Source organism: Haplochromis burtoni, unplaced genomic scaffold (genome assembly GCF_018398535.1).
Source record: "Haplochromis burtoni strain Fernald_Lab_line unplaced genomic scaffold, NCSU_Asbu1 Contig_21, whole genome shotgun sequence".
NCBI classification, from domain to species: domain Eukaryota; kingdom Metazoa; phylum Chordata; class Actinopteri; order Cichliformes; family Cichlidae; genus Haplochromis; species Haplochromis burtoni.
In genome coordinates, this window is record NW_024582382.1 from 1,661,867 (window position 1) to 1,684,953 (window position 23,087).

General features: G+C 41.3%; 1 protein-coding gene across 1 annotated transcript; it reads left to right on the forward strand.

Annotated features, from left to right (window-relative positions):
• The first annotated feature begins 14,303 nt into the window (after positions 1–14,303).
• On the forward strand, positions 14,304–21,887 carry lfng (LFNG O-fucosylpeptide 3-beta-N-acetylglucosaminyltransferase). Its single transcript, XM_005920298.3, has 8 exons — positions 14,304–14,859; positions 18,665–18,713; positions 18,922–19,024; positions 19,103–19,256; positions 19,351–19,436; positions 19,837–20,002; positions 20,092–20,177; positions 20,263–21,887. Exons 1-8 carry the CDS (start codon positions 14,449–14,451, stop codon positions 20,327–20,329), a joined length of 1,122 nt encoding a protein of 373 aa, XP_005920360.1. The 5' UTR covers positions 14,304–14,448; the 3' UTR covers positions 20,330–21,887.
• Positions 21,888–23,087: the final 1,200 nt, after the last annotated feature.

The following is a 23,087-nucleotide window of genomic DNA, read 5'->3' on the forward strand; positions in this document are numbered from 1 at the left end:
GCACACTTTCCCTGGGGGATTTCACATACAACATCTGCCCTGTCCCCCCTCACTGAGCCACCCACTCCAAAAGCTGCAGAGCCTTTCTCAATAAAGGCCATCCACACACACCTGCTGAGAGGGTTAGAGGTCATCATCCCAGCAAAGACATGACCTGCAGGGCTCCAGCCTTGGTCCCCCACACCACATAGCAGAGGAGAAAGAAGCACAGTTAAGAAAATTCATTCTTCTCATTTTCCTTCAAGCTATCACTGCTATCAAAATAAAGCCTTTTTCCTGGAATGATCCTTGAGAACACAAGTTGTACTGATTTTTCTAACACATTACATCAGCCTCTGAAAACACTTTCCCTTTTCATGTTCCCAGGTTTTGGTGACCGGGTCCTCCGTCATGTGACTGCTGTGGAGACAGAAGGAGAGGGAGTTCCCAGTGGCGTCTGTTCGGATTTCTGTGCTGCCTGCTGCCTCATCGGGGCCTAAAGGAATCACCCGGCCCTCATCAATCTGCTTCCACATTCCACAATAGCCGACAAAGAGACTCCACTCTCAGTGGCAGATGGCTTCGCCTCAGGCTAACCACGCCAAGCTGCCATTGTTTAGACCGAAGGGTTTTGATGCAGGAACCTTTGTTCCTCCTCCTTCAGTGTCACAAAGGGTCCTAGGATGCAGAAGTTGAATTTAAACCTTCTAATTCTAGTAACACCAATAAAGTTTCCAATATTGAAAATATGCTTTAATATAAGGTATACAGCATGTTGCTATGAATAAGGAAGCTAAGTATGTATAAGATATAGTGGGTAAATAAAATGAAACACTAATGCTGTGACAAAAGGGTGCGCTACCAAGGATTATCCTGATTCCCACAGGAGTACAGGAGGTAAGCGTGGGCCCAGCAGGGAAACAGCAGCAAGCTCTCACAGCTTGCTATCATACTAGAAGCCATGTTTTCTATTGTTATCTCCAACCAAAGCACTGAGTCAAAATAAGAGAGCCTTGTGAAACCACAAAATTTATTTTTTAAAAAGTGTGATAAGACGTCCTAATGGCGTCAGAATCACAGATATCAGTAGTTTTATATTTTTTTATAAACAGTTAAAAACTACAATTCGATTATTTTTGCGTACAGGGAAGTTTATGTGGTCCCTTTTGTCTCAGATGGTGCTGCTTTCAACTCTTCTTTCCCACCATCACTAAGAACTCAGACCTTTGTTGTTCTTGATATTGTAAGCTCTTTTAATTTACTATTTAAACTAGTTCCTGACCTATATAAATAAAAAATAAAATGAAGTAAGATGGATTATTGCACTTTACTGTGTGCAAAGACTTTACTGAGTCACTTTGTAGACATCTGTTGCATTTGCACTTTGCGCTTTTATTATCTGTTTTTAAAGCTATGATGCCTTAATTTGCATTAGCAAAACATGCACAATTAAATATTTTAACTAGTTTCTATAGCTGTGCCCTTGTATAGTGATTTTTTTAAATTTGGTCCTGCATTTTGCTGGAAAAACATCAACATGCTGATTTTTTAAATCTAGCAATGAATTCTTCACCTGTACCTTAAAAGATTCGAATTCTGCCTATTTTACTGCATTTGTGCTAAAAGTCTGGTAAAGGACTCCCATTCCGCATAATAGATTCCCCCCCCTCCCCCCAAACAGCATTTACTGTAAAACACTCATAACCACAACAAAGCGGAAACCGTGTAAAGGAGGAAGAGATAGTATTATCTATAGAGGGAGTATTAATTGAAAGAGTGACAGAATTCCGTTTTCTGGGTGTAATAGTGGATGACAAGTTAACATGGAAATCACATATTGAACATGTTAAAAAAAAAGTTGGCTAAAAGTATTTATATCCTGGGTAATGTAAGATATATATTAGATTACAAGACAATGAGAATATTATATTTTTCATTGTTTCTACCATATCTGAGCTATTGTGTTGAAGTATGGGGAAATACACACGTGACTAATGTGAAACCATTATATTTATTACAGAAGCGAGCACTTTGAATTATGCGTAATGTTAAATATAGAGAACACACTAATAATTTGTTTATAAAATCGAAATTGTTAAAACTAGAAGACATAGTGAAATTACAGACTTTAACTATTATGTTTAGGGCGAAAAATAAAACACCACCTCTTAAGTTACAAAGTTTATTTGTATTGTGTTCAGAAAATGGGGACGGCAGAAGGAAGTTTTATTTTAAGCACCGGTTTGCTCGAACCACACAAAGGCAAATGTGTCCAACAGTCATAGGCATAAGAAACTGGAGTTCTCTCAGTGATCATCTTAAGTGTTGTATAAATGTTTCTCAATTTAAAATCTGCTATAAGAATAAAATGATAAACCAATATGAAGAAGTTGAAAAGAATAGAATTTAATTGTAGAAAAATGATCCTTTTAGTTTGATATTTAGTGGTATTGCTCATTGTTGAGTATATTGTTCTGTTTGCTTTGTTTTGTTTTGTTTTGTTTTGTGCAGAAAATTGTCATAGTGTAATTTTGGTTGCTTACTTGTATTATCACAGATAGGGGGCAGGTATCAATAAGAATTTATTCTTCTTCCTGCTCTTTTTCATGCATGGAAACAGTGTTACTTTAATTGAAAGGAAGGTTGTGTATGGGAATGCATTACTGCTGTACCATGTGTGAAACAAAAAAATAAAATAATAAATAATAATAATAAATAATAATAAAGTAAACAATATCACAAAAAGAATTGCCATATTGATTCCCTGTGGCTCAGTGCAGCACCTCCTAGTTTAAAGTCACATTGATCCAAGGTCCAGGCATAGTTTTACACCCAGATAAAGTTACATGGTGGGTTTTTGTAGGATCTAATGCTGCCGTTCAGTTACAGACCCCGGCAACTATTTTATGGCCTTTTCTTTGTAGTGCTTTCTTCCTGAAAGTGGAGGGAAGTGAGGATTTCTTTATGATGTGGGATTCCTTGAACATGCTCACCAAAAGCTCACAGCACCTTTGACTGACTCCATTCAGCAATTAACATAAAGCTGCCTCTCCATTAGATTGTATGCAGCCCCAGCTCTCTGGGCTTTTTGTGGGGGAGAGGGCTACATTTAACACATCTGTTGTCTCCAATGTCTGGGCAACCCACAGACAGGTCTGTCCACAGTGATCCTTTTATTTGGCTCTGAAAAGGCCTATAGGGGATCCTGATAGATGGCCTTCATATCAATGAAAATGCAAAGCAGGGTATTGAGAAGAATAGGGAGCCACCACTCCAGTACACCCCAAGCCCCAAACCCCTAAACTTCCTTTAAAGGACTACTCTTAAACAGTCTGATGCTGAGCCTAATCATGTTAAAAAGAGAAGGCACGTCTAGGCATGTTTTATTTACTGAATTCAGCAAGTATTTTTTTTTTATCCTCTTTACCATCTCAACAAACGTAAAGAAAGCTATTTTACCAAATGAAGCACTGGTTCAAAATGGAAGTTTTTCTTGAAGCAAGACTTGGCAAAAATTAAGTTACTATCCATGTTTTATTAAAATTTGAGGCTACTTCCAGACAACATTGAAAAGAAAAGCTCCACTAAAGCATATCTTTAAACAAATGCTGGTTTTATTTGATTGTGTATTTTGTCTGATGCTATTTTATTTCACACGGTTCATACACAACAAACTTATTTCATCTGAGCAGTTTTTGTTTTTCACATCATAATTTTATTTTTTCCTTCTGATCCACAATTGCCACTGTTGTGTTGGCCCATTCTGCTTTTCATACCCTGCCAGTTTATCCATTTTATTGGAAAAACTGTGTCCTCAGGGCAGAATCCATGTAGACTTGAAAGAATTAGTCAGAAATAATTATCCTCTCGTGGTGTCCACAGCTGTCTGCTTGTTTATCTGCAAGTTACAACAATCCCAACCTTAGTCACTCACTTCTGGAAGAGCATTTTTCATTGGTTTGTAACCCCCCCCTGGAAATGATGCCCCTGAATTTAAGTAAATATCAACTCTTACTTTCTTTCTAGCTCAGTTTGTGTTTCTAACCACCTTCTGAAAGGAAATTTGCTCAACTTTTTAGTTACTAAATCCTATTATATGCTCACTAGATGATGTTTTTCTGTGTGCTATTTAGAGCTGAGAAAGTACAGATTTGGGGCGATGGCACAGTTTTTGCAGTTTTGCCTCTGTACATCACCACAGTGGATTTTGAAACCGAAACTTAGTTTTTCCAAAATAAAGAAAGTATATTTAGCTAAGAAGGTAAAGAAAAGACAAAATGTCACATCCGTGTATGAGGAAGTGTAATCCCCTGTATGAGGGATTAGAGTCCCAGGAAGTAAACAGTAAGCTCCTTAAAATGATTCTTCTTGTCCTTGATGTATTATTTTAATATTTAATACCAAATACTATATATAAATACTACTATAAACATATAAATGAAGCTATATGGCCAATAGTTTGTGCTAAAAACAGAAAGCAAATACTGGCTATTTTTTTTGCTTTTGCTTGTAACCACACAGAGAAGTTAGTAATGTAACTAAGGTTTAATAACAGGGAGCTTATGAATTGGAGTCCTGGGTTAGCCGGGTCAGAGGATGTTTACTGCATTTCTTCAGCATCACTGATCAGGACAGCACAGACATGGAAAGACAATAGACAAAGCAATGTCCTATTTAAAGATGGGTCATTGCTATTTATAAACCAGTGAAGAGGCCATAAGAAGGGGGATGGAGATGAAGACAACACTTTATTGCTTAACTTGAAAAACTGAATTTTACTTCAACACCCAAAGTTTAAAGATCGTTACAATCACAAAGAAAAAAAAAGTATGATCATGATAATTATCAGCTATGCAAGCATGCTTTGGCTGTCATGCTTTCTCCTGTTGTTTACAGGGTAAAGGAATCCTGTAGTTTCCTCTATTCATTACAGTAAGCTCTTATTTTGACGTCTGTAGCTGGCCCAATAGAATCTGTTATGCAAGTTAAAAATACAGATAGATTCAACCTGTCACAGCAGCTGCAGAGAATGTTACTCTCCATCTCAGGCAGCTGATAATATCTCCTCCGATATCAGATCTGGTGGAGCGTGGCTGTTTTTAAATGTTGCAGCAAAGCACACTTTGTTTTATAGCTGGAGGACTTGTTAATTTTCTGGTAGCATGCTGTCCTTGACGTATCCTGTGTGTTGTTCCTGTAAGTCCCCTCATCGTCTATCCACTTGTGAGATCCCCTTCAAAATCAAAATAGACACTTGTGGCCCAACACAAAGGGCAGTATTGTTTCCGTCTGAAAGGCGAGCATGTGCTTTGCTAATGCCGCACTTGCAGCAGCCAACCTCTGGGACAACTTCTACATTCAGCCTTTGAATAAGGAACACAGTTATGCATGGATGACTTCCCCCAAGGTGCCTGGAGGTTGTGGGAAAGGGCCCATAAGTAAGTGTAGCCTCAATGAATGGACATAAGACTTTAACGATAGCAGGCCCATCTCAGTCCATCACAAGGTGGGGGTGGTTTGGTGTAGATCACAGTGCTAAAACTACTAGAAATCAGGGTGATATAACCTAAGCTTTATTTCATATTTTTATATACTGTCAAATTTTCTTTTATGTAGTTGCAGATGCACTTGAGTTGAACTGAATTACACTGATGCATTTGGAAGTTTCGACCATGTTAGATTTTGATGAGCATCGTTTCAGACTCCAGCCTTCAAGGTCTTCAAAGGAAACTTTAGCTCAGTGTGGCCAAGTAAAGATTCCTAAAACTTCTGAAAAACTTTTTTTTTCTTCCTGTTTTTGCCTACTTTTCTTTTTTGATCTCTCTCTCTCTCCACCCTTTGCTTGTAAGAGTCTAGTGTTTATGACTAACTATTTAAGGAAAACAAAAGATCCAATTTCAGTGGTTAAATCACTGAAAAACAGTGGATATTTAAAGCTTGGCTCATATGGAGTATCACAAGATGTTCCCTACTCTGCTGAAAATCCATTCCACTGGAGTCTTTGGGCTTCTCAGTTTTGGCAGTTCTTATAATCCAACCCTTAAATGCTGTGCATACATCATTTTGAACATTGAAGGTCAAAAAGTGAAATACTAATTTAAAAACCATATTTCAGTGGATGGGAAATTTTAGCAAACAAAGCAAAACTAAATAACATTGACAAGGGCAAAAAAAACCCCCCAACAATACACCCACTATCTGCCTTTTTTGTCAAGTGACACAAATTCCTCATTACAGCAAGAACACTGTAAAGATCATGTTAACATTGTTGGCCTGAAATAGGCTGACAGAGCCTGGTTCTTGACTTCCAGGCATTGTGTTCCAGGGTCAGGGCTGTTTGTGGCTAGCTTGATCTCAGCTCGGTCAGACATCGCCTCCTATTAAACTGTGTGATCAGAGTGGCGCCTGTATGGAAACCCGTGAGGCTGATTCAGTCGGCTGCCTGAAGGAGATTAATATAAAAGACTACAGACAGGGAGGTGCACCTTTCATGAATCTGCTTCAAGACTGGCAGGGATCTAGCAGCAGGCTATCTGTTGTTAAAGTGCAATCTTCCAGAAAGTGGACAGTAGGTTGATAAAAATTTTGCAGTGGGCATCATAAAAGAGATGTAAAGTTGTGATTGTGCACAATGTTTGGTGAGCATCTGTTGATCAGCCTTGATGTGAGTTTTTCCTAAATTTGCATAATATGATCTGTTCGATTGCAGTCATGTCATGCAGCATTTGGGTGCCAAAGTAACCTGCTTCTGTCGTGATGTCTCCCACGGGAAATCAAAAGGCTTGTAAGCAGCACTAATGCTGCAGTTTCCCACGGACTAAACACGACTAAACGCGGGTTAAACATGACTGGTACTTAGGGAGATCAGGTGAAAATCATGTTTCTGACACTAGTCTGCAGAAATACCTCAAAGAAAAGCACACAGATCAGATTTTATAAATACATGATTCAAATTCACTATTTTTTAACTTTTTGGGAGGGGAAAAAAAGCCCAAATTCTACAATCCTACTGACAGTAGAATAAGGCCTCCGCTAATCCATTTAATATGAGAGGATCAGCCCAGTTGGACCCACAACAGGAGATAAACCGCTGCCCTGTGGGATGGAAGCTGCTCTTGTTTCCCGGCTGGAGCTGAACCAGTGACGGTGCCAGGAATTAATCCCAGTCAAAAACAGAACAGATTCCCTCCACTGACCACGGTGGCCAGTCTGGGAGGAAAGTGTGTGTTTGTGGGATCCATAATCATGCAGGATTTCCTGACAGGTGGCATGTTCAAACCATGCCATGTGGCAAACCGTACTTGGCCTTATTACTGCAAGCTTCATCCTTTAATACCGAGCCATCCAGCTATCATTAACACCAGCTCCCTGATATTAATAACTATTATCAGATCATGAAACTAAAAGAGCTTACAACGCTGAGAAAATAATGAGAAAACAACAACCCTTGGATTCCAACAAAGCAATCAAAAGAACAACATTTTACTTCTGATTCATTTGTCTATATTAAGTTATGCAAATTTACTCATTTTACAGAAGAAAAATTTCTGAAGTTTCCACTAGTGTTATCTAATGGGCTAAAAAAGCTACTTTCCCCCCCAAAGTTGTGTAAATACTACTTTAAGGGTATTAGCCAGTCATAAAAACAAAGTTTGTGAGGCTGAGATATGCAGAGAGAAAAAAAGTCACCTACATGCTTTAAATTAGATGATTTCAACCAGCTACTGGTGCAAGTGTCTTCAACAATTAACTGATATTTGCTGCACTCTCCAATGTTTTCACATGGCAGTAAAGTCATTTCACTGCCCAGCAGTCACATCTGCTTTTCATTGTCATGGCTCCTTAATTTGCCCAGTCCCTCATGTTGCTGTATATCACCCTCCTCCCTGTAGAGTTCACTCCCAGTAAACAAAAAGCCTGAACTTTGCTGCTCTGCATTACAAAAACATGAACGAAAGTCCTCACGAGTCTTAAAAACAACATGTAAAAGACTGATTCCTTGTAGTCTGTGAAATTGAAAGCAGGGTGTTTATTCTTTCTAGCTGTTAATAGACTTTCGGCTGCAGAGTAAACATTCATTAAAAGTCATAAACAGCAACAGATGTAGAATGATGCAGAGATGACCGAGCATCTGCCGTTGCGCCGTGTGAGGTATTGTGGTATCAGAGGTGAATATTGTGAAAAAAGCTCAGGGGATCAGGACATCTTAGAGATATTAAGGTTTCCCCAACGACAACTGTTCAGTGGTAGTTTCCTTTTAGCCTGGAGGAGGTCTCCACTAAATCCAAAGGCCTGGAAAAAGAGGTAGCAGAGGTTTGGTTAACAGATTGAATGACAGGAGCCTCTGCAAGTGTAAGATCAAAAGGGAGTTTTTATTTGGTTACAAAGCCACCGGAAAGAGGGAATCATAAAAGTCTTCCATACAAGCTGGGTTCAGATCCTAATAATGTATTGGTGCACCACTCCTCTGTCAGCTGGCATCACTGGTTTAGAGTGGCTCTGTGGTTAGCGCTGTTGCCTCACAGCAAGAGAATCCCAAGCAGTCTGCACATTCTTGGGTGAGTTTTCTCTGGGAGATCTACTTTTAAAACAGCTTTTGTTTTTTCCCTGTAAGATCCTCAATAACATGAACTTGTCTGCCTAGTGAGTCTTGAAATGCCTTTTCAACTGAACACCTATTTGTCAAGTACTGTCCTGTGCAGTGAGTCTTTTATACTTAAGAGGAAGGGGGCATCTGGCTTTGAACCAGAGACCTTTTGATCTGCAGTCAATTGCTCTACCACTGAGCTATACCCCCATACAGTCAGCTATGACAAAATGACAATGACAAATCACAAAGTAGAACGCTTCATCCGATTGCAGTCTGTGGGAAACTGTCTTTTTTTAAACCTAACATTGTTCCAGTTGGTTCACATTTTAAACTGTAACCTTTTCACTCAGGCTGTGAGCATCTAAATGCACAAGTCACCCCGATCTTCTGAAAAAGAGAAAAAAAGAAAAGACAAATGACACAATACATATAACACCCACACAAACACTCTTGGAGTGAAACTTCAGCACTTTCCCACCAGAGTCTCTCTCCACTGTGTCTGCCGTCCCGTGAGAGTCTGACACATCAGACTGCCCTGTCATTTCCACAGTATCAGATCCCACAGCCCTATTCTTCCACCACAATACACACAGAGATCATATCTCTCCAACTCTCGGTGTTTCACAACATAAAGCCCCCCCATTAACACTGGTGAAACAACAAGTAGGAAACCATGACAGCCCCCAGCCGATATCCATAATTGGGGCCAACCCACTAAATGCATTTAAGTCCGGGGCCTTGGATGTGAGGCAGAAGACCAGACCAGAATAGACAAGAGTCCTCCCAGTTTAATATGTTGATCATTTGATGCTCCCGGAACAACAAGAGCTGCCACAAAGACAGAGTGCTGGGAAGCATTAGGCTGACAGACTGGAAGTAGGGCAGAAGCAGGGGGTGACTGTCAGGTCTGAACAGTTATGCAAATAGCTGTAGTACTAAAGAGGAGAGTGTGAAGGGAACAAATATGACGGCGGTGTGTGCGGAACTTTAAAATCAGCTACCAGCAGTGAGTTTCCTGTTTTCACTGGACCTGCAGAGTTATGGTTTTCTCCTCTTCAGGAAAAAATTCTCTTGGCTCAGACTGCTGTGGGTTTTTTTCCTTTATATTTATCTAAGAAAAAACTTTATTGCTACTGATTCCCTCTTCAAAAAATCAAAAGTTAAGTGTACTCAACGTGATGGCAAGCAAACATAGAAAACTTTGCGGTTGAAAAGATGGGTTAGGCAAAACCCATTTGCAGTAGTTTTCAATATGGAATGAGAAGGAAGGAATGCATCAAACAATTAACAGGATATGAGTTGCTCTGATGCAATCGAAAAGAATGTAATAACACTGCGTTGTTGTTAAACACGAGCTTTTCTGGGCTATTCATCCACCAACTTACTTCTTACAGTATGCATTGTGATATGGAAATAATTCACCTGTTATATAATTCATCAGCTTTTAGTGGTCTCTTGGGTTTACTGAGAGCTTTGTGAAGTATCGCTGTTGTGTCTTGTTTCCAGTGGCAACAGGTGGTTTTGTACAATTTAGAGACAAACATCCTATTGTGAAAACAGAGAAGTGTATCACAAGTGCAACAGTTTGGATGGACAGTATAGATATTTCATGAAACCAACCAAATCTAAAATGTACATAAAAAGGCAATATTTCTTCAAGTAAACTATCTGAATATCTCCACACTAATACAGTATGAAAATAATATTCACGATGGGAGTATTTGCGTGTTTTATCTGAACTTTATCTTGTATTATACTCTGTTTTGTTCTTCCATTGTGCTCACGTGAAGGAACTACTTTCAGACTTTTGGGAATTCTGTGTGTAAATCAAGAAAAATGGGTCATATTTACTCCTCTCAAAGCAGCTGAAGCATTCTCGGTTGCGGTCTTTGGAGAGTTTCCGCTAATGTAGCATGAGGAGGGAAACTGAAACCGAGATCTGAGGCGGACGGCCGGTCCCCTGGCTCTCACTTCTGGTGTGACCTGTAATCCCATCAGAGATAGTGTGTCCACGGTGGGAAAATAAACAGAACTGAAGACTGATCCCACCACTTGGCTCCCATCTCAGTGTGGTGTTATTCCATTTGTACTTTTTTATAGATTCAGTCCCACTTTTGATCAGGGTGCCCAGTACCACCCTCCACCGTGGTTAGTGTTTTTATAAAATTGGACAGTGTGCTATATCTGAAACATGCGCTGCATACTGGTTATATGCTTGCTTCTTTACATTCATTTGATCTGTTCAGCAAGTTAAATGAAAGTAATCAAACTTGACTAGTTTATACTTCATTTGGCCCTTTTTAGCATTTATAATAAAGTCAGAAATTATATTATTAACTGCAACAAAATCCTCCATAATGAATGACAAGTGAAACGCAGTTGTAATAACTCATGTATACCTTAGGAAATTAGCTAAACAATTATTTTTAAATCAGTTTAGAACAAAATACAGTGTCTTATACTCAATTTATCAAACATTTGTCTACTTATAAATCCTAAGTAATAGGATTTATGTGTTACTCATAAATGCAAAACTCACAGAAACATTTATTAAATGTTGAGATCTGATTATTAAGCCCACTTTAAGGAACATTAAAGGAGACATTAGTTCTTTTCACACTGTTGGATGATCTTTAATCAGCTGCATATCTAGTAGCCCTATAGAGTGATTTCCAGTTGTGCCAGGGTAACAATAATTTGGCATATTATTATTGTTGTCCTGTGTTCTACCTCCTGCATGTGTCAGAAGAGAAAACTTTGAGCACTGTTCCAATCTGACTCTCTTAACATGTTCCAGAGTTCTTGTTTAAACACAGCTCTAGACAGCATGCTTTATCCATGCTCCCTCCTGCAAGCTCTGTCCATGCAGCTCTCTTGCTGAAACTAAATGGAGTGTTGCCAGTAATGAGATTGCATTCAAAGTAGACTGCATATGAAAAAGGGCAACTTCAAATAATGTCCTGACCTGGTCTGCTGACACTGTGTGAAAGTCACAGATTCGGTACTGAAGCAACATGGCATATACCATGGAAGACTGGAACTGAAATATTCACTAATAAACAAAGGCTTCAAAAAGCAGCATTCATGGAGCCATCCTCGGGAATGTTAAACAAATGGAAAGAAATGGAAAGAAAATCTTGCCTTGAGCTAATGTCTTCCATGCTGTCTTATAGCTGAGTGTGTTTTCAGGTTTTTGTGGATTTTTTTGTGGGCTTGGGTGATCACGCTGTCCCACTTCATCCTGGGTTTCTTTACCTGCTGTATGTGTTTCACATGCAGCCTCCTTTGGAAATAGAAGAGCTATATATAGCAACCCTTTAATTTTATCATCTGGGCTCAGATCCCCTGACAGACTGATGCCTTCAAAGGGAAAAATCAAGCACACTGTGTGTTTATTTGTGGGTTTGTGGTCAATGTGGTGAGGAAGTGGCCTCGTCTGAAGAAACTAGGTTTAATACCGCTGGTATTCAGCAGTAATGTTAGATGGAGAGGTCAAAGAGGAGGTAGAGGAAAGGCATCTGAAAGCGTTTCAAATGGCTGAAATCAAGTGAACCGAGAGGGAGGCGGGAAAGGGAGCAGAGGCTTCTAAGACTGGAGAGAGTTTTGACTTGCCATTTTAACAGTTGACATTGTTTCACAAATCTAAAGAGCCAAAACACAGTTTCCTTGCTAGGAAGAAATCCATGCAAACCCAGCAGAAAGAGGCGTTTGACTGAAGATTAATGAAGGCCACAGAGACAGCCCCTTCTGTCTGGTTTCTCATGCTTTCTTTTAGACGCCTTTCTGTGCTCACTGTTAAAAGGTGGACAAAGAGCCTTGTCTGGAGCAACAGAGCGGAGAAGTAACTTCTGTCTTGAGTGTCTCAGAATTAGACAGAATGAAACACCTGCAGCGGAGAATACTGTTCTTGTGCATATTCTTTAAAAAGACTGATTTCATTTCTTGAACTGCAACTGCTGCAAAGACTTAGAGAGTCAAACAGGAACACAGACTTCAGACTTGGACAAGTGTGACTGTTGATCTTTTCCTGATGCCCCTGATACGCCTAGTCTTTGGGACACTGTTAGGTTGCTGGTATTACAATCATTATGGTCTGTGCAGTTTTTCATCCTAATTTGGATACTGTTGATCATCTTAGGAGAACACTGTGATAATAATAAACCCATGTGCAACGCGTTACTGTAATCCGATTACTTTTTTCAAGTAACGAGTAAAGTAAGGGATTACTATTGCAAAAACGGTAATTAGATTACCGTTACTTTCCCGTAAACACACCGCGTTACTAAAAACGTGATTTTTTTGCGAGAATGTCTCATGACAATGACGTAAGCGAGTGCCACGTTCGTGACAACAGCTGTGTGCAGATCAACAATGGATAATATATCGAGTGCGGGAGAGAGTATGAGCGTGCAGCATTTAAAGCGTGGAAGTACTGACCTTACTTTGAGTTTGATTACATAAAAAGTGACAAAAACATTAGTGTCCCTTGCGCGTGGGAAGAAAACTTATTTTTACAGCGAAAAAAACCCCTAAACTTCCAAGCAAGCACCACGCTACCACGTAATGGGAAATTCATGGAGAAACTCGCGGATTCTTCAATTGACCGCTGCGGCTCACCTGTACCTGGGCAAACCTCCGCCTACGCCAGTCCTGCTTTGCAGGTGAAAATAGAGCAACAGGACCGCTAGTCTTTGATTTTATTTATTTTCTGCCGTGTTTTACTTGCATCTATTTGAAAGACTGAGTGTAAACACAAAAAAATATTTTATTTTATGTGCTGGAATGTGCAGAAAATAGGTTTAAATGTTAAACAAATTTCTTACAGTCAGAGAATGTTGCATATAATTAAATTTTTGCTTGATGCATAAAGTTAAAAGATTAAAACTAATAAAACAAGTTTTAAAAAGAGACTTTTCCATTTGATTACATTTTGTATGATGGATTATGCAGAAAAAGTAGAATTGGGCTGAAAGATCTATCGCTTTATTACCTATTCAGGTTGTAAATCGTGTTTTTAAAAAGTAACAAAGTAACTAACTAATTAATTACTTTTGAAAATAAGTAATCAGTAAAGTAACGGGATTACCTTTTTGGGGAAATAATCAGTAATTAGTTACTGATTACTTGATAACTTGATAACTTGACCAACACTGCCCATGTGATTGACCAGACTGCCTAAACCTGACGGTTGCTGCGGGTTATTGAGACTCCACCAGCTGAATGTTGGTCTAAATGAATCTCTTTTGGTCAGCATCCCAGCACTCCATTGCCAGAGCCAAAATCTGAATAACAAGTGTTCAGGAATGGCCAACTGTTTAGTGGCCTCTCAAGGTCAATGGAGAACAATGGAGGCTGTTTGTCTGGTGAACACCCGGCTCACACTCGGGCGAATTCAAATAGCTTCACTTTGAAAAAGAAAGAAATTTAAAGAGGGGAAAAATAAGCGTGATTTCAGTGTGGTGAACAGAATCTTTTTATTAGCCGATGAGTCACAGCATTGTGGGGATGATGCACTTTTTCTCCAGGTGCAGTCTCTGAAACACACCTTTCTTCGTGACCAGCTGCAATTTTTGTTTTACTTGGGTCAAACGTTCACTTTCATGATCTGTGAAAGGACAAGCTGCACTCACGCACGCACGCCCCGTTGCTGCATCACAGGCTGAACGCTGGCTTCACGGACCTCCCACGAGGCGTGGCCAAGTGTCGAAGCTTATATATGTTCCTCGTGAACGTTCGCTCCTGTATTATACAGCTATGCGGCGCTACTGAATTGGTGTTTGTCCTTTTGAGTTTCATTGAGGAAAAAAAATACCATATGGACTTTGCATTGGGAGTTCGTTTAGGCGCTTTATAGGTTTTAGTCGTATTTAGGTTTAATCATGTTGAAAAATAATGGAAAGAAGACCGCAATCTCAGTAGCCTGCACAGCATGTCTCTGCCTGCTGCTGCTGCTCCTGGTTGCTGTGCAGCATCACCGGGTGCAGGTGAGCGAGGTGACGAGCGAACGGGACATCGGTACGCGCTCTCTGCTCCAAGATGCCACGCCGGGGGAAGGGGAGAGCGCACCGCCCGAGAGCGCACGGGATAAGAAAGGATTCTCGGCTTACTTCACCAAACTGACCCGGGGACGGAGGGAGGTGGAGAAGCCCGCACGCTCGTTCGCGGACCCCCCTCCAGCTGAGAACATCAGCGCGGATGACATCTTCATCGCAGTGAAGACCACCAAGAAGTTCCACCAGTCCCGGCTGAGTCTGCTTCTGGAGACATGGATCTCCAGAAACGTGCAACAGGTAAATGGGAAAGGTGTAACATGGAACATTCAGCTCGTTATCAAAACACTGCGCGTGCACAATCCGAAAGTTAAAGATTTCAGTGATTTACTTTATGTCATTGTTATTGAGCCCGCACTGCATAGTTGTAACAATAATCCAGTGTACGCATGCAGGTGATGATGATGTTTCATCGCTGTTCACGGTGCTTTATTGTTCCCCTTGTCACTAGATGACATACTGAAACGGCCACACTGTTCACCATGCTGAATTCCCTCTGCTCTGTCACTTTTTATTTTCCCCTGAGTGATGTCCCTGAGAACGGAGGGAGCAGTTTCAGAACGCCCTCTTCTCCCCTTTTCTCAACCCCCCTCTCTCCCCTCTCTCTATTATCCCCCCTCTTTTGAGGTGTCCCTGTGAATGTCCCCGGTGCAATGGATGCTTCACAGCCACCGACTCCAACGCTGTCCCCCTTCCAGGGCTAACAAAGCTTCTTTCTGAAGGGGGAAGAAAAGCTTTCCCAGCCCCTTGTCTCCCCTCTCTCCATGGGAACGTGGGAGCTGAGTCTGGGTCAAGCTTAGTGGAGGGATGGGAACGTGGGGGCTTCGTTTAGGGGATGCCTGGGACAAAAGGGTGCATCTATAGGCTTGCTTATGCTGGGAAAGAGCACGCTGAGTATGAAAATGTCCTTGAAAACCAAGCTCCTTTAGAGGGTGCACAAAGACAAGGCTGAGGAAACAGTAGCTAGTCAAAGTGATTTTATCCTACACCTCACATGCGCTTTTGCAGAAGTCGTTGTAATTTGTTTCGGCTACAGTCACATAAAGGTTTTCTTTTTATTCCAAGCAGCAATAAAGTTGAAGGGGATCTGTTTGATGCCAGGGTTTCAAATAATAATAGACTGTCACAATCACTGTGTGAAAAGGAGTAATGATTAGATGGAGTAGATCAAACCATGATCTGCAACAGCTGCTTACATGGGAACAGCTTCTGCTAATTGTTTGCAATTGCTGCAGTGGATGATGTTAGTTAACCCATTTAAAACAGAATTATCAGCAGGGCTGAGAGGCAGGCAGCTGGTAGGTGGCTGCATGGACAAAAAGGACAGACTGAGCACCACAATGCATGAAGGAGTTCCTGGAGAAGGGGTGCCAGGTGGTCAGGGGAGACAGCACAATGGAAGGCCTTAATGCCAGCCATATGATGTTCAGAGTTCCCACCATGTACATATGGCCATCCTCTGTGATCAGATTTGATTCTCACGCTCAGCTGATGGACATCTGTGGAGTTTGCATCAATGTTGGAGTATCAGACACAAGGGACAAAAAGTATTATTTCTATATAAGCAAGTATGTTTCTGCAGGCTTTTACACTTGCTTGCTTCTCACATCTGCTCAGTATGTGATCTGGTGGTGTTTCTGTGAGAACAGGGAAGGTAGATTATCTCTGTGATAGGTTTGTTGACACAATAGTGCTTGTGGCCTTCTTAATCTTTGAGCGCATACATAGCATAAATAACACTTTTGTAAATCCAGCTTGTTTGGGTCTTTATGCACATTGTTAATAAATGCTTTTGGGAAAAAAACACTCAGTAGCTGGGACTTTACATTTAAAGTTTAATTCCTAACCATCCTCTTTACTTTCTCTCTTTCCAGAGTTCATTTGGAAATCTGGCACATATGAGCGTTTTTTTTTTTTTCCAGTGTGCAAAATTATTTCAAGTGTCTGGACAGCTGGCACTGACATCTTCACGGTGGTGTGCCATGCATTCCTCTCTTAAGAGTCTGATAATTAGCCAGCCGTCCAACAATGAGATCTTTTAGCATTTAGGAAAAAAAAAAAACACTTGGAGCTGCAGTTCAGTTATTCAAATGGCTTCAGTGTAAAGAAATAAAATACAAGCGGTCAGAGAGTGGGTGGATGTCATTAAGGAGGAAATCCTGCTGTTAATCTGCAACTTCTGATATGGAAATCAACAAATGCATGTGTTTTATGCCATCAACTTATCTTTTACTGCATCCCTGATGAAACAATTCTAATCCTGTGTGATGTCTGCCAAATTATTAGTCTGCACAAAATGTGCTGAAATGCTTTGAAAAGCTGGGACAAAAAGGGGAAGGAATCGGGGTGGAGGTGGATGATGGAAAAGAAGGGAGCCCAGTGCCCTTCCTTCCTGTGGAGCTGGAGGCAGCCAGCCAGGCACCACGTTCAGCTCAGACAGGGCCGTGCCAGACCTTCCTGTGATCAGGAGCGCAGCGCCGCTCTTCTCCTCACCTCTTGCCCTCTCGCCTCTTATCTCTGCTCCACACAGGACCATCTCTTTTCTCTCTCGTGCATTCTTTTTGTTTGAATTAGTATTCCACGAAAGTAGCTCTTTTAAGTTTTCAGTGAAGGAACAATGACTAAGGAAAAAACTTCACTGGGAGATTTCTCTTTAGTTAACTCCTGCAGCTGTATGCAAATGCTGGCAAGCGTTTACCCAGTGGAGACTTTACCCAGCATGAAAACTCACAGCATTGTTCTATTCAAGAGGCTCTGGCTGTGTGTGGGGGGGAGATGACAGGGGGGTGAAAAGGGGGTGATTGGCCACACACGGTTTTTGATTTACTAATCAGCAGTGAGAATCCCACCACCGCTCCTCCATCCACCCTCCTCCTCTTTCTGTCAGTAGCCAGGCAGCTCTGGCAGCTGCCTCAGTGATTAGGCTGTCTATTGAACGAGCTTTAAAGCAAACAGCGCCAGCCTCTGATCCCTTTACCAGCGAAACCACCACTGTTCCCTAAACAAATACAGGCTCATGGCTTTAGCGTTGAGCAACATCTGCTCAGAATTTGTTCCACAAACTGCTTGAGCAGCCTCGCTTTGTGTTGGGGGGAAAAACAAAAACTAAACTGGAGCAACCAATGTTTCATTTAATTCAAGTAAAGTCAGCGGCCTGCTTATAGATGCACATCACAGATTGCAGTTGCTCAGCAGCAGGGTGATGGTGGTGAACGTGCAGGCATTAGAGCTCTATCTGTTAGTGAGGGTTAAGGGAGCATGACCTAGCATGTAGAGACACGTGGCGTAGATAGGATAGCGTGGTGTTCGGCAGGTGCTGCCTCACCTGAGGTGAAGAGTAAACAGACTACTGGCGGTTACAAAGCCTGGGGCCGGCCGCCTTTTCATCACCGCTATTCAGCAGCTCGCACCTGCTCTGTGTGAGTTGTCATAAAGAGAAGTCTAATCTCTTCCCGCTTCTTTTAAGTGTGTTCCTGTAAGGTGCCCTTTGTTCTTTACTCCTTTTATGACTAATTGCTACATTTAACAAGTGCCTGCAATCTGGTGGTTTTAATTCTTCTAACGTTTTTGAATCTGTCAGTCACACAGATGCGAAGACAAAGAGACAGACATTTTTTTTCATGCTGCTGTTTATCAGCATTAATCATTTTGAAGCTCGGCAGCAGGTCCAGCAGAGCGACGAGGCTCAGCCACGGGATGTGATACATGAACGGGGTGTGTGTGTGTGAGGCGGACAGTCTGCCTCCTCCTTTGTTGTTTGTCTGGGATGCTTCGGGGCGGCTGCATAGTTGCCATGGTGAGAGTAAAATGCAGGACAAAAGGCCTTTATTAGAGCAGGAGGCTGTTTAACTCAATGCGTTTTCCACTGCATAAAAGCAACGCTGATTGATGCTAATCACACCAGCTGGATGTGACGGAGAGAGACTTTGAACACACTGTTGAATAAGACCGTGTGGCCACTTCACATGATCAGCCAGAGTAGCTATAATTTTGTGGTTCTGAAGGCCAAGTCTCCTTATCTGTGACTTCCCTTGTTTGTTTACAGACGTACATCTTCACAGATGGAGAAGATGATGAGCTGAAGAAGAAAATTGGTAAGTTTTATGAGGGAGCTTTCAAGTTGCCAACAAAGATCATTTTGTTTGAGAAAGGCACCATCAATGAGAAACCGAATCCCATTTTAAATGCCATAAAAATTTTGCTCTGAGCTTCTTGCCTCTGTGAAAGATGACTTTGAAATACACAGATGCTTCTTTGATGATGTTTTAAGCCATAACTCTGTTTCTTTCATGACCGCCACAGGGAGTCATGCAATTAACACCAACTGCTCTGCGGCACACAGCCGACAAGCTCTGTCTTGCAAGATGGCGGTGGAATATGACAAGTTCATCGAGTCAGGGAAAAAGTAAGCATCGCTTTAGAAAACGCTCACTTGTGCATTAGCCGAGAATGTCTTTGATCTAATAACTATTCTGTTTTGCAGGTGGTTCTGTCACGTAGATGATGACAATTACGTGAATGTCCGGGCCCTGGTGAAGCACCTGTCCCAGTACCCCCACACCCAGGACATGTACCTCGGCAAACCCAGTCTGGACCGGCCAATAGAGGCCACAGAGAGGCTGGGCGACAATAAGATGGTATGCTGAAGATTGTTGTTGATATCGCAGTATATATTTCAATGGTGACTCGCCAGATGGTAGCATTAATAACCTTTTCGTTCTCCTTTTATAGAAACCAGTGAATTTCTGGTTTGCAACAGGAGGAGCAGGTTTCTGTGTGAGTCGGGGTCTGGCGCTGAAGATGAGCCCATGGGCCAGGTAAGATATTTATAATTATGCTGCACTAAGATTGCATTTGCCTTGTAGTGAACACATAAACTACAAAACCCCCCAAACGTCCTCAATAGTCGATCCAATGGATTACTACATTTGGAATAGTAAATTTCTAAGCTAAAGCCCAATAAAAATAAAGGCAAGAAGTAGTGCCCCAAATCCCCACCCACACCACAATGCCAACCTTGGGCGTGTCTTTACTTGGATCTATAACCAGCTTGCAACACCCAGAGACTCTAGAACTGCCATTATAAGAAAGTAGGTGCAAGGCTTTAGGTCTTTCAGAGGCGTGTTACAATCTCAAAGTGACTTCCTGTCAGTAGAAAGGATTCGTATAGTAGAGCAGAGTACACTGGCACTGACCAGGTGACTTCTTATTTTTCAGTGGCGGTCACTTCATGAACACAGCCGAGAAGATCCGTCTTCCGGACGACTGCACCATCGGCTACATCATCGAGTCGGTTCTGGGGGTCCCCCTGACCCGCAGCAACCTGTTCCACTCCCACCTGGAAAACCTGCAACAGGTGTCCAGATCTGAGATTCATAAGCAGGTGAGAGGCTTATAGGACATTCTGCATCCTCGAGAAAAGGACAAATCCGAGTGAATGTGGTGTTCACGTTTTTGCTCTTTTTTTTTCAGATCACTCTAAGTTATGGGATGTTTGAAAACAAGAGCAATATCATCAATTTGAAAGGAGCGTTTCCAGTAGAGGAGGATCCATCAAGGTGAGGGGCTGTTGTACTTAATTATAAGACGTATTAATTTAAGCACATTTTCAACATAGATCTAAGTCTTTTTCTTGTCTTCCAGGTTCAAGTCTGTGCACTGTCTCCTGTACCCAGACACCCCGTGGTGTCCTCCCCAGGTTCCCTATTAGGGCGACCGCTCCTTTCTCATCCTCGTCTCCGTCTTGCCTCGGTATCTGAAAGGCTCGTGGAGACCAGTGTTTGGTATTAGACCATGTGGCTGCTGTATTCTTGCTGCAGTGGTGCATGGTTTTTAATAGTTTTACTGGGCTGCTGTGCGGCCCGCCTCGGGACTCTTCCTTCCTCTCTGGAGCCAGAGCCTCATCCCGTATTATGGAGTACGGTCGGAGGACTTCAGCTCTGCAGGAAGTAGCTTTCATCGTTAAGCTTTGCAGGCAATCAGTTGAGCTTTGTGATGTACATGTTGCTTGTAAATGTATCTGCTATTCTCATAGAATGTATTGTCTTATATTTGAGCCTTTTGCCAGCTTTACATTAACACTTTTTTTTTTGCTTTTTAAAATGCAGAGCCCTTCAAGTCTATGTTTGTAGGCTTTGGGCTTTTTTTTCTCATTTAATTGGCTTTTTTGGGTATTTCTTTTGTATCAGATGACTCCGGACATTTGCTCTAATATGAAGATGTTGTTGTGCTTTTAAGTTAACAGTGTTATATTCCCCATAACCTGAGCTGGCAGTTGGCAGATTTTCAAATGCATCCTTTGGCGATCCAATCTGATGTGTATCAGGACAAAGCACTTTTCCCTTCCTCATAGTTTTGTTTTTATTTCACGAACTTACCTAGTTTATGTCCTCTAATGATATACTTCAGATTTGTCCCAAACTAACAAAAAAAACAAAAATAACCCCTCAAAATCTCAACATTTGCTCCTTTTGATGTATTTAATAACACTCCTTGCATTCGTTACAATCAAGGAAACGTAATGAGTGGTAGAGATTTTGCTTTGGGGTTATAGTCACCTTTGCTTTGCTTTGACAAGTCTTTTTTTTTTTTTTAATATTGCACAGCTGTGTTTCAAATGGGCTGATGTTTGCTCCTCACCTCTGAAAGGTACAACAGAGAAGAATTACTGTCTTTTTAGTTTGGATGATTCCCATTCGAAGAAGAAAAGCAAGAGCAGTTTGAATCAGTAGCACAGAAAAGGAGAACCAGATGGGTAAACTGAGCCACAGTCTATAATAGTTTGCACAAAAGACTGTTGAGCCTCTGTGTTGTTGTCAATATGAATGTTCCTTATTTACACATAACATCAGCTGGTTACTGTTGAGGCCTGCGAGGTGAAAGCGACATCAGCGTTTCCTCATGGAGGTGTCTGTGTTCCCTCTGTGTCATTTCTCACCCATATTGGGTTACGCTATACATCTTGATTACAGTATTGTGTACTGTGCCTTTGTTTAAATGAGTAGGGATTGTCTATGCTTAGAATGTAATTTCCCCCTTTGTGGTTTACATACACTTAATGACCTGTATTTTTTTTTTTTTTTTTTTTTGGACTGCTTTAAACTGTGCTAAATGACTGTGGTGTTTTATTCTCCAGTATCTGGAGGGTTTGACCAGTTCATTCCCAATAACTGGCTCCTCAGGGATTATGAGCTGATCCTGGTATTAACTACCATGGGACCCACGGTGGGACCTAAAACTCTGAATAAAAATGTATAACCACTGAGAAACTTTCCATTTTTTGGTAATGTTTTTATTTGACTGTCTTGCAAGCTTAAGATGTTACACTTAATGCTCACATTAATCCTATTTGTAGTACTTGGTCCTTTATGGACACTTGAACTTTAAATCTTGTAACAAAACTGTCACTCGTGAACTCTGGACGACACTGGGAGATTCAAGGTTTTGTTTTTTTTCCACAGTTGTCCTTTCTGGGGAGTAGCAGACAACAAAAGACAGCCTGTTTCAGATGGCATGTCAGTACAGGAAATAGTTTGATTTAGGTGTGGAAGCGGCCTTAGTAGAATCTGCAAGACACAGGATGATGATGATTTTCACGTTGCTGCATTTAGATATCAAACAGACTTTGTACAAACAGCCTGGCAGGTTAAAGACCTGTGACTATGCTAAAGACTGGTCTATATGAGTATTTCAGTTTTACTTTATAGCTGAGGCTTATTTTTAATTCCTCTGTGTGGATTTGATAGCTGTAGTACACACGACTTTACAATGAAAGAAAATGACCCTTTCAGCATGAATTGTAGTGGTTACGCTCATGATACACATCCCCTCTACATTCAAAGATGGCTTTTCATAATCCAATATTCAACAGATATTACTATGATGAAAGAAGCAGCCGGAGGCCCGGGTGTAGACATGCTTAGATCGGCCCATGTTTTCTCAGCCCTCCCTGCACTTATCCGTGCTGTTATAGGGTAAGAGGAAGGGTACTTCTTAGACTGGCTGCCATACATAAAGACAACCATTGGCATCTACAAACAATTTAGATTCCCCAACTAACCTAAAACCACATGTTCTTAGACTGTGGGAAGACGCCAGAGTACCAAGTGAGAATCTACACAGGCATGAGGAGAATGTGCAAACTAGACACAGGAGCGTCCCGCGCACTAAATGAAACACAAATAACAGCTAAAATAAAACAAAACTAACACTAAACTCTATAAATCCAAGAATAACCAATGCGCAGTCATTCCAGTTATCACAGGAATGACAATGAACATCAAAACAGGAATCAGAGCCTAACCATCATCAAATCTAAGAGAACAACAAGACCAAACAGAAACCACGTAATTAAAGCACTCGTAGAATGATTTTCTATTCCATTTGAACACTCACACAAGCCTCATTCACACACTCTGATGGATTCATCATGGGCAACTTAGGGTTCAGTATTTTGCCCAAGGATACTT

Excerpts from the sequence above, each read along its gene's own strand:
- lfng (XM_005920298.3), top strand. The coding sequence starts at position 14,449 with ATGTTGAAAAATAATGGAAAGAAGACCGCAATCTCAGTAGCCTGCACA. Across the intron at positions 18,714-18,921 it reads TGAGCTGAAGAAGAAAATTG|GGAGTCATGCAATTAACACC; the intron begins GTAAGTTTTATG and ends TGACCGCCACAG. Across the intron at positions 19,025-19,102 it reads TTCATCGAGTCAGGGAAAAA|GTGGTTCTGTCACGTAGATG; the intron begins GTAAGCATCGCT and ends TCTGTTTTGCAG.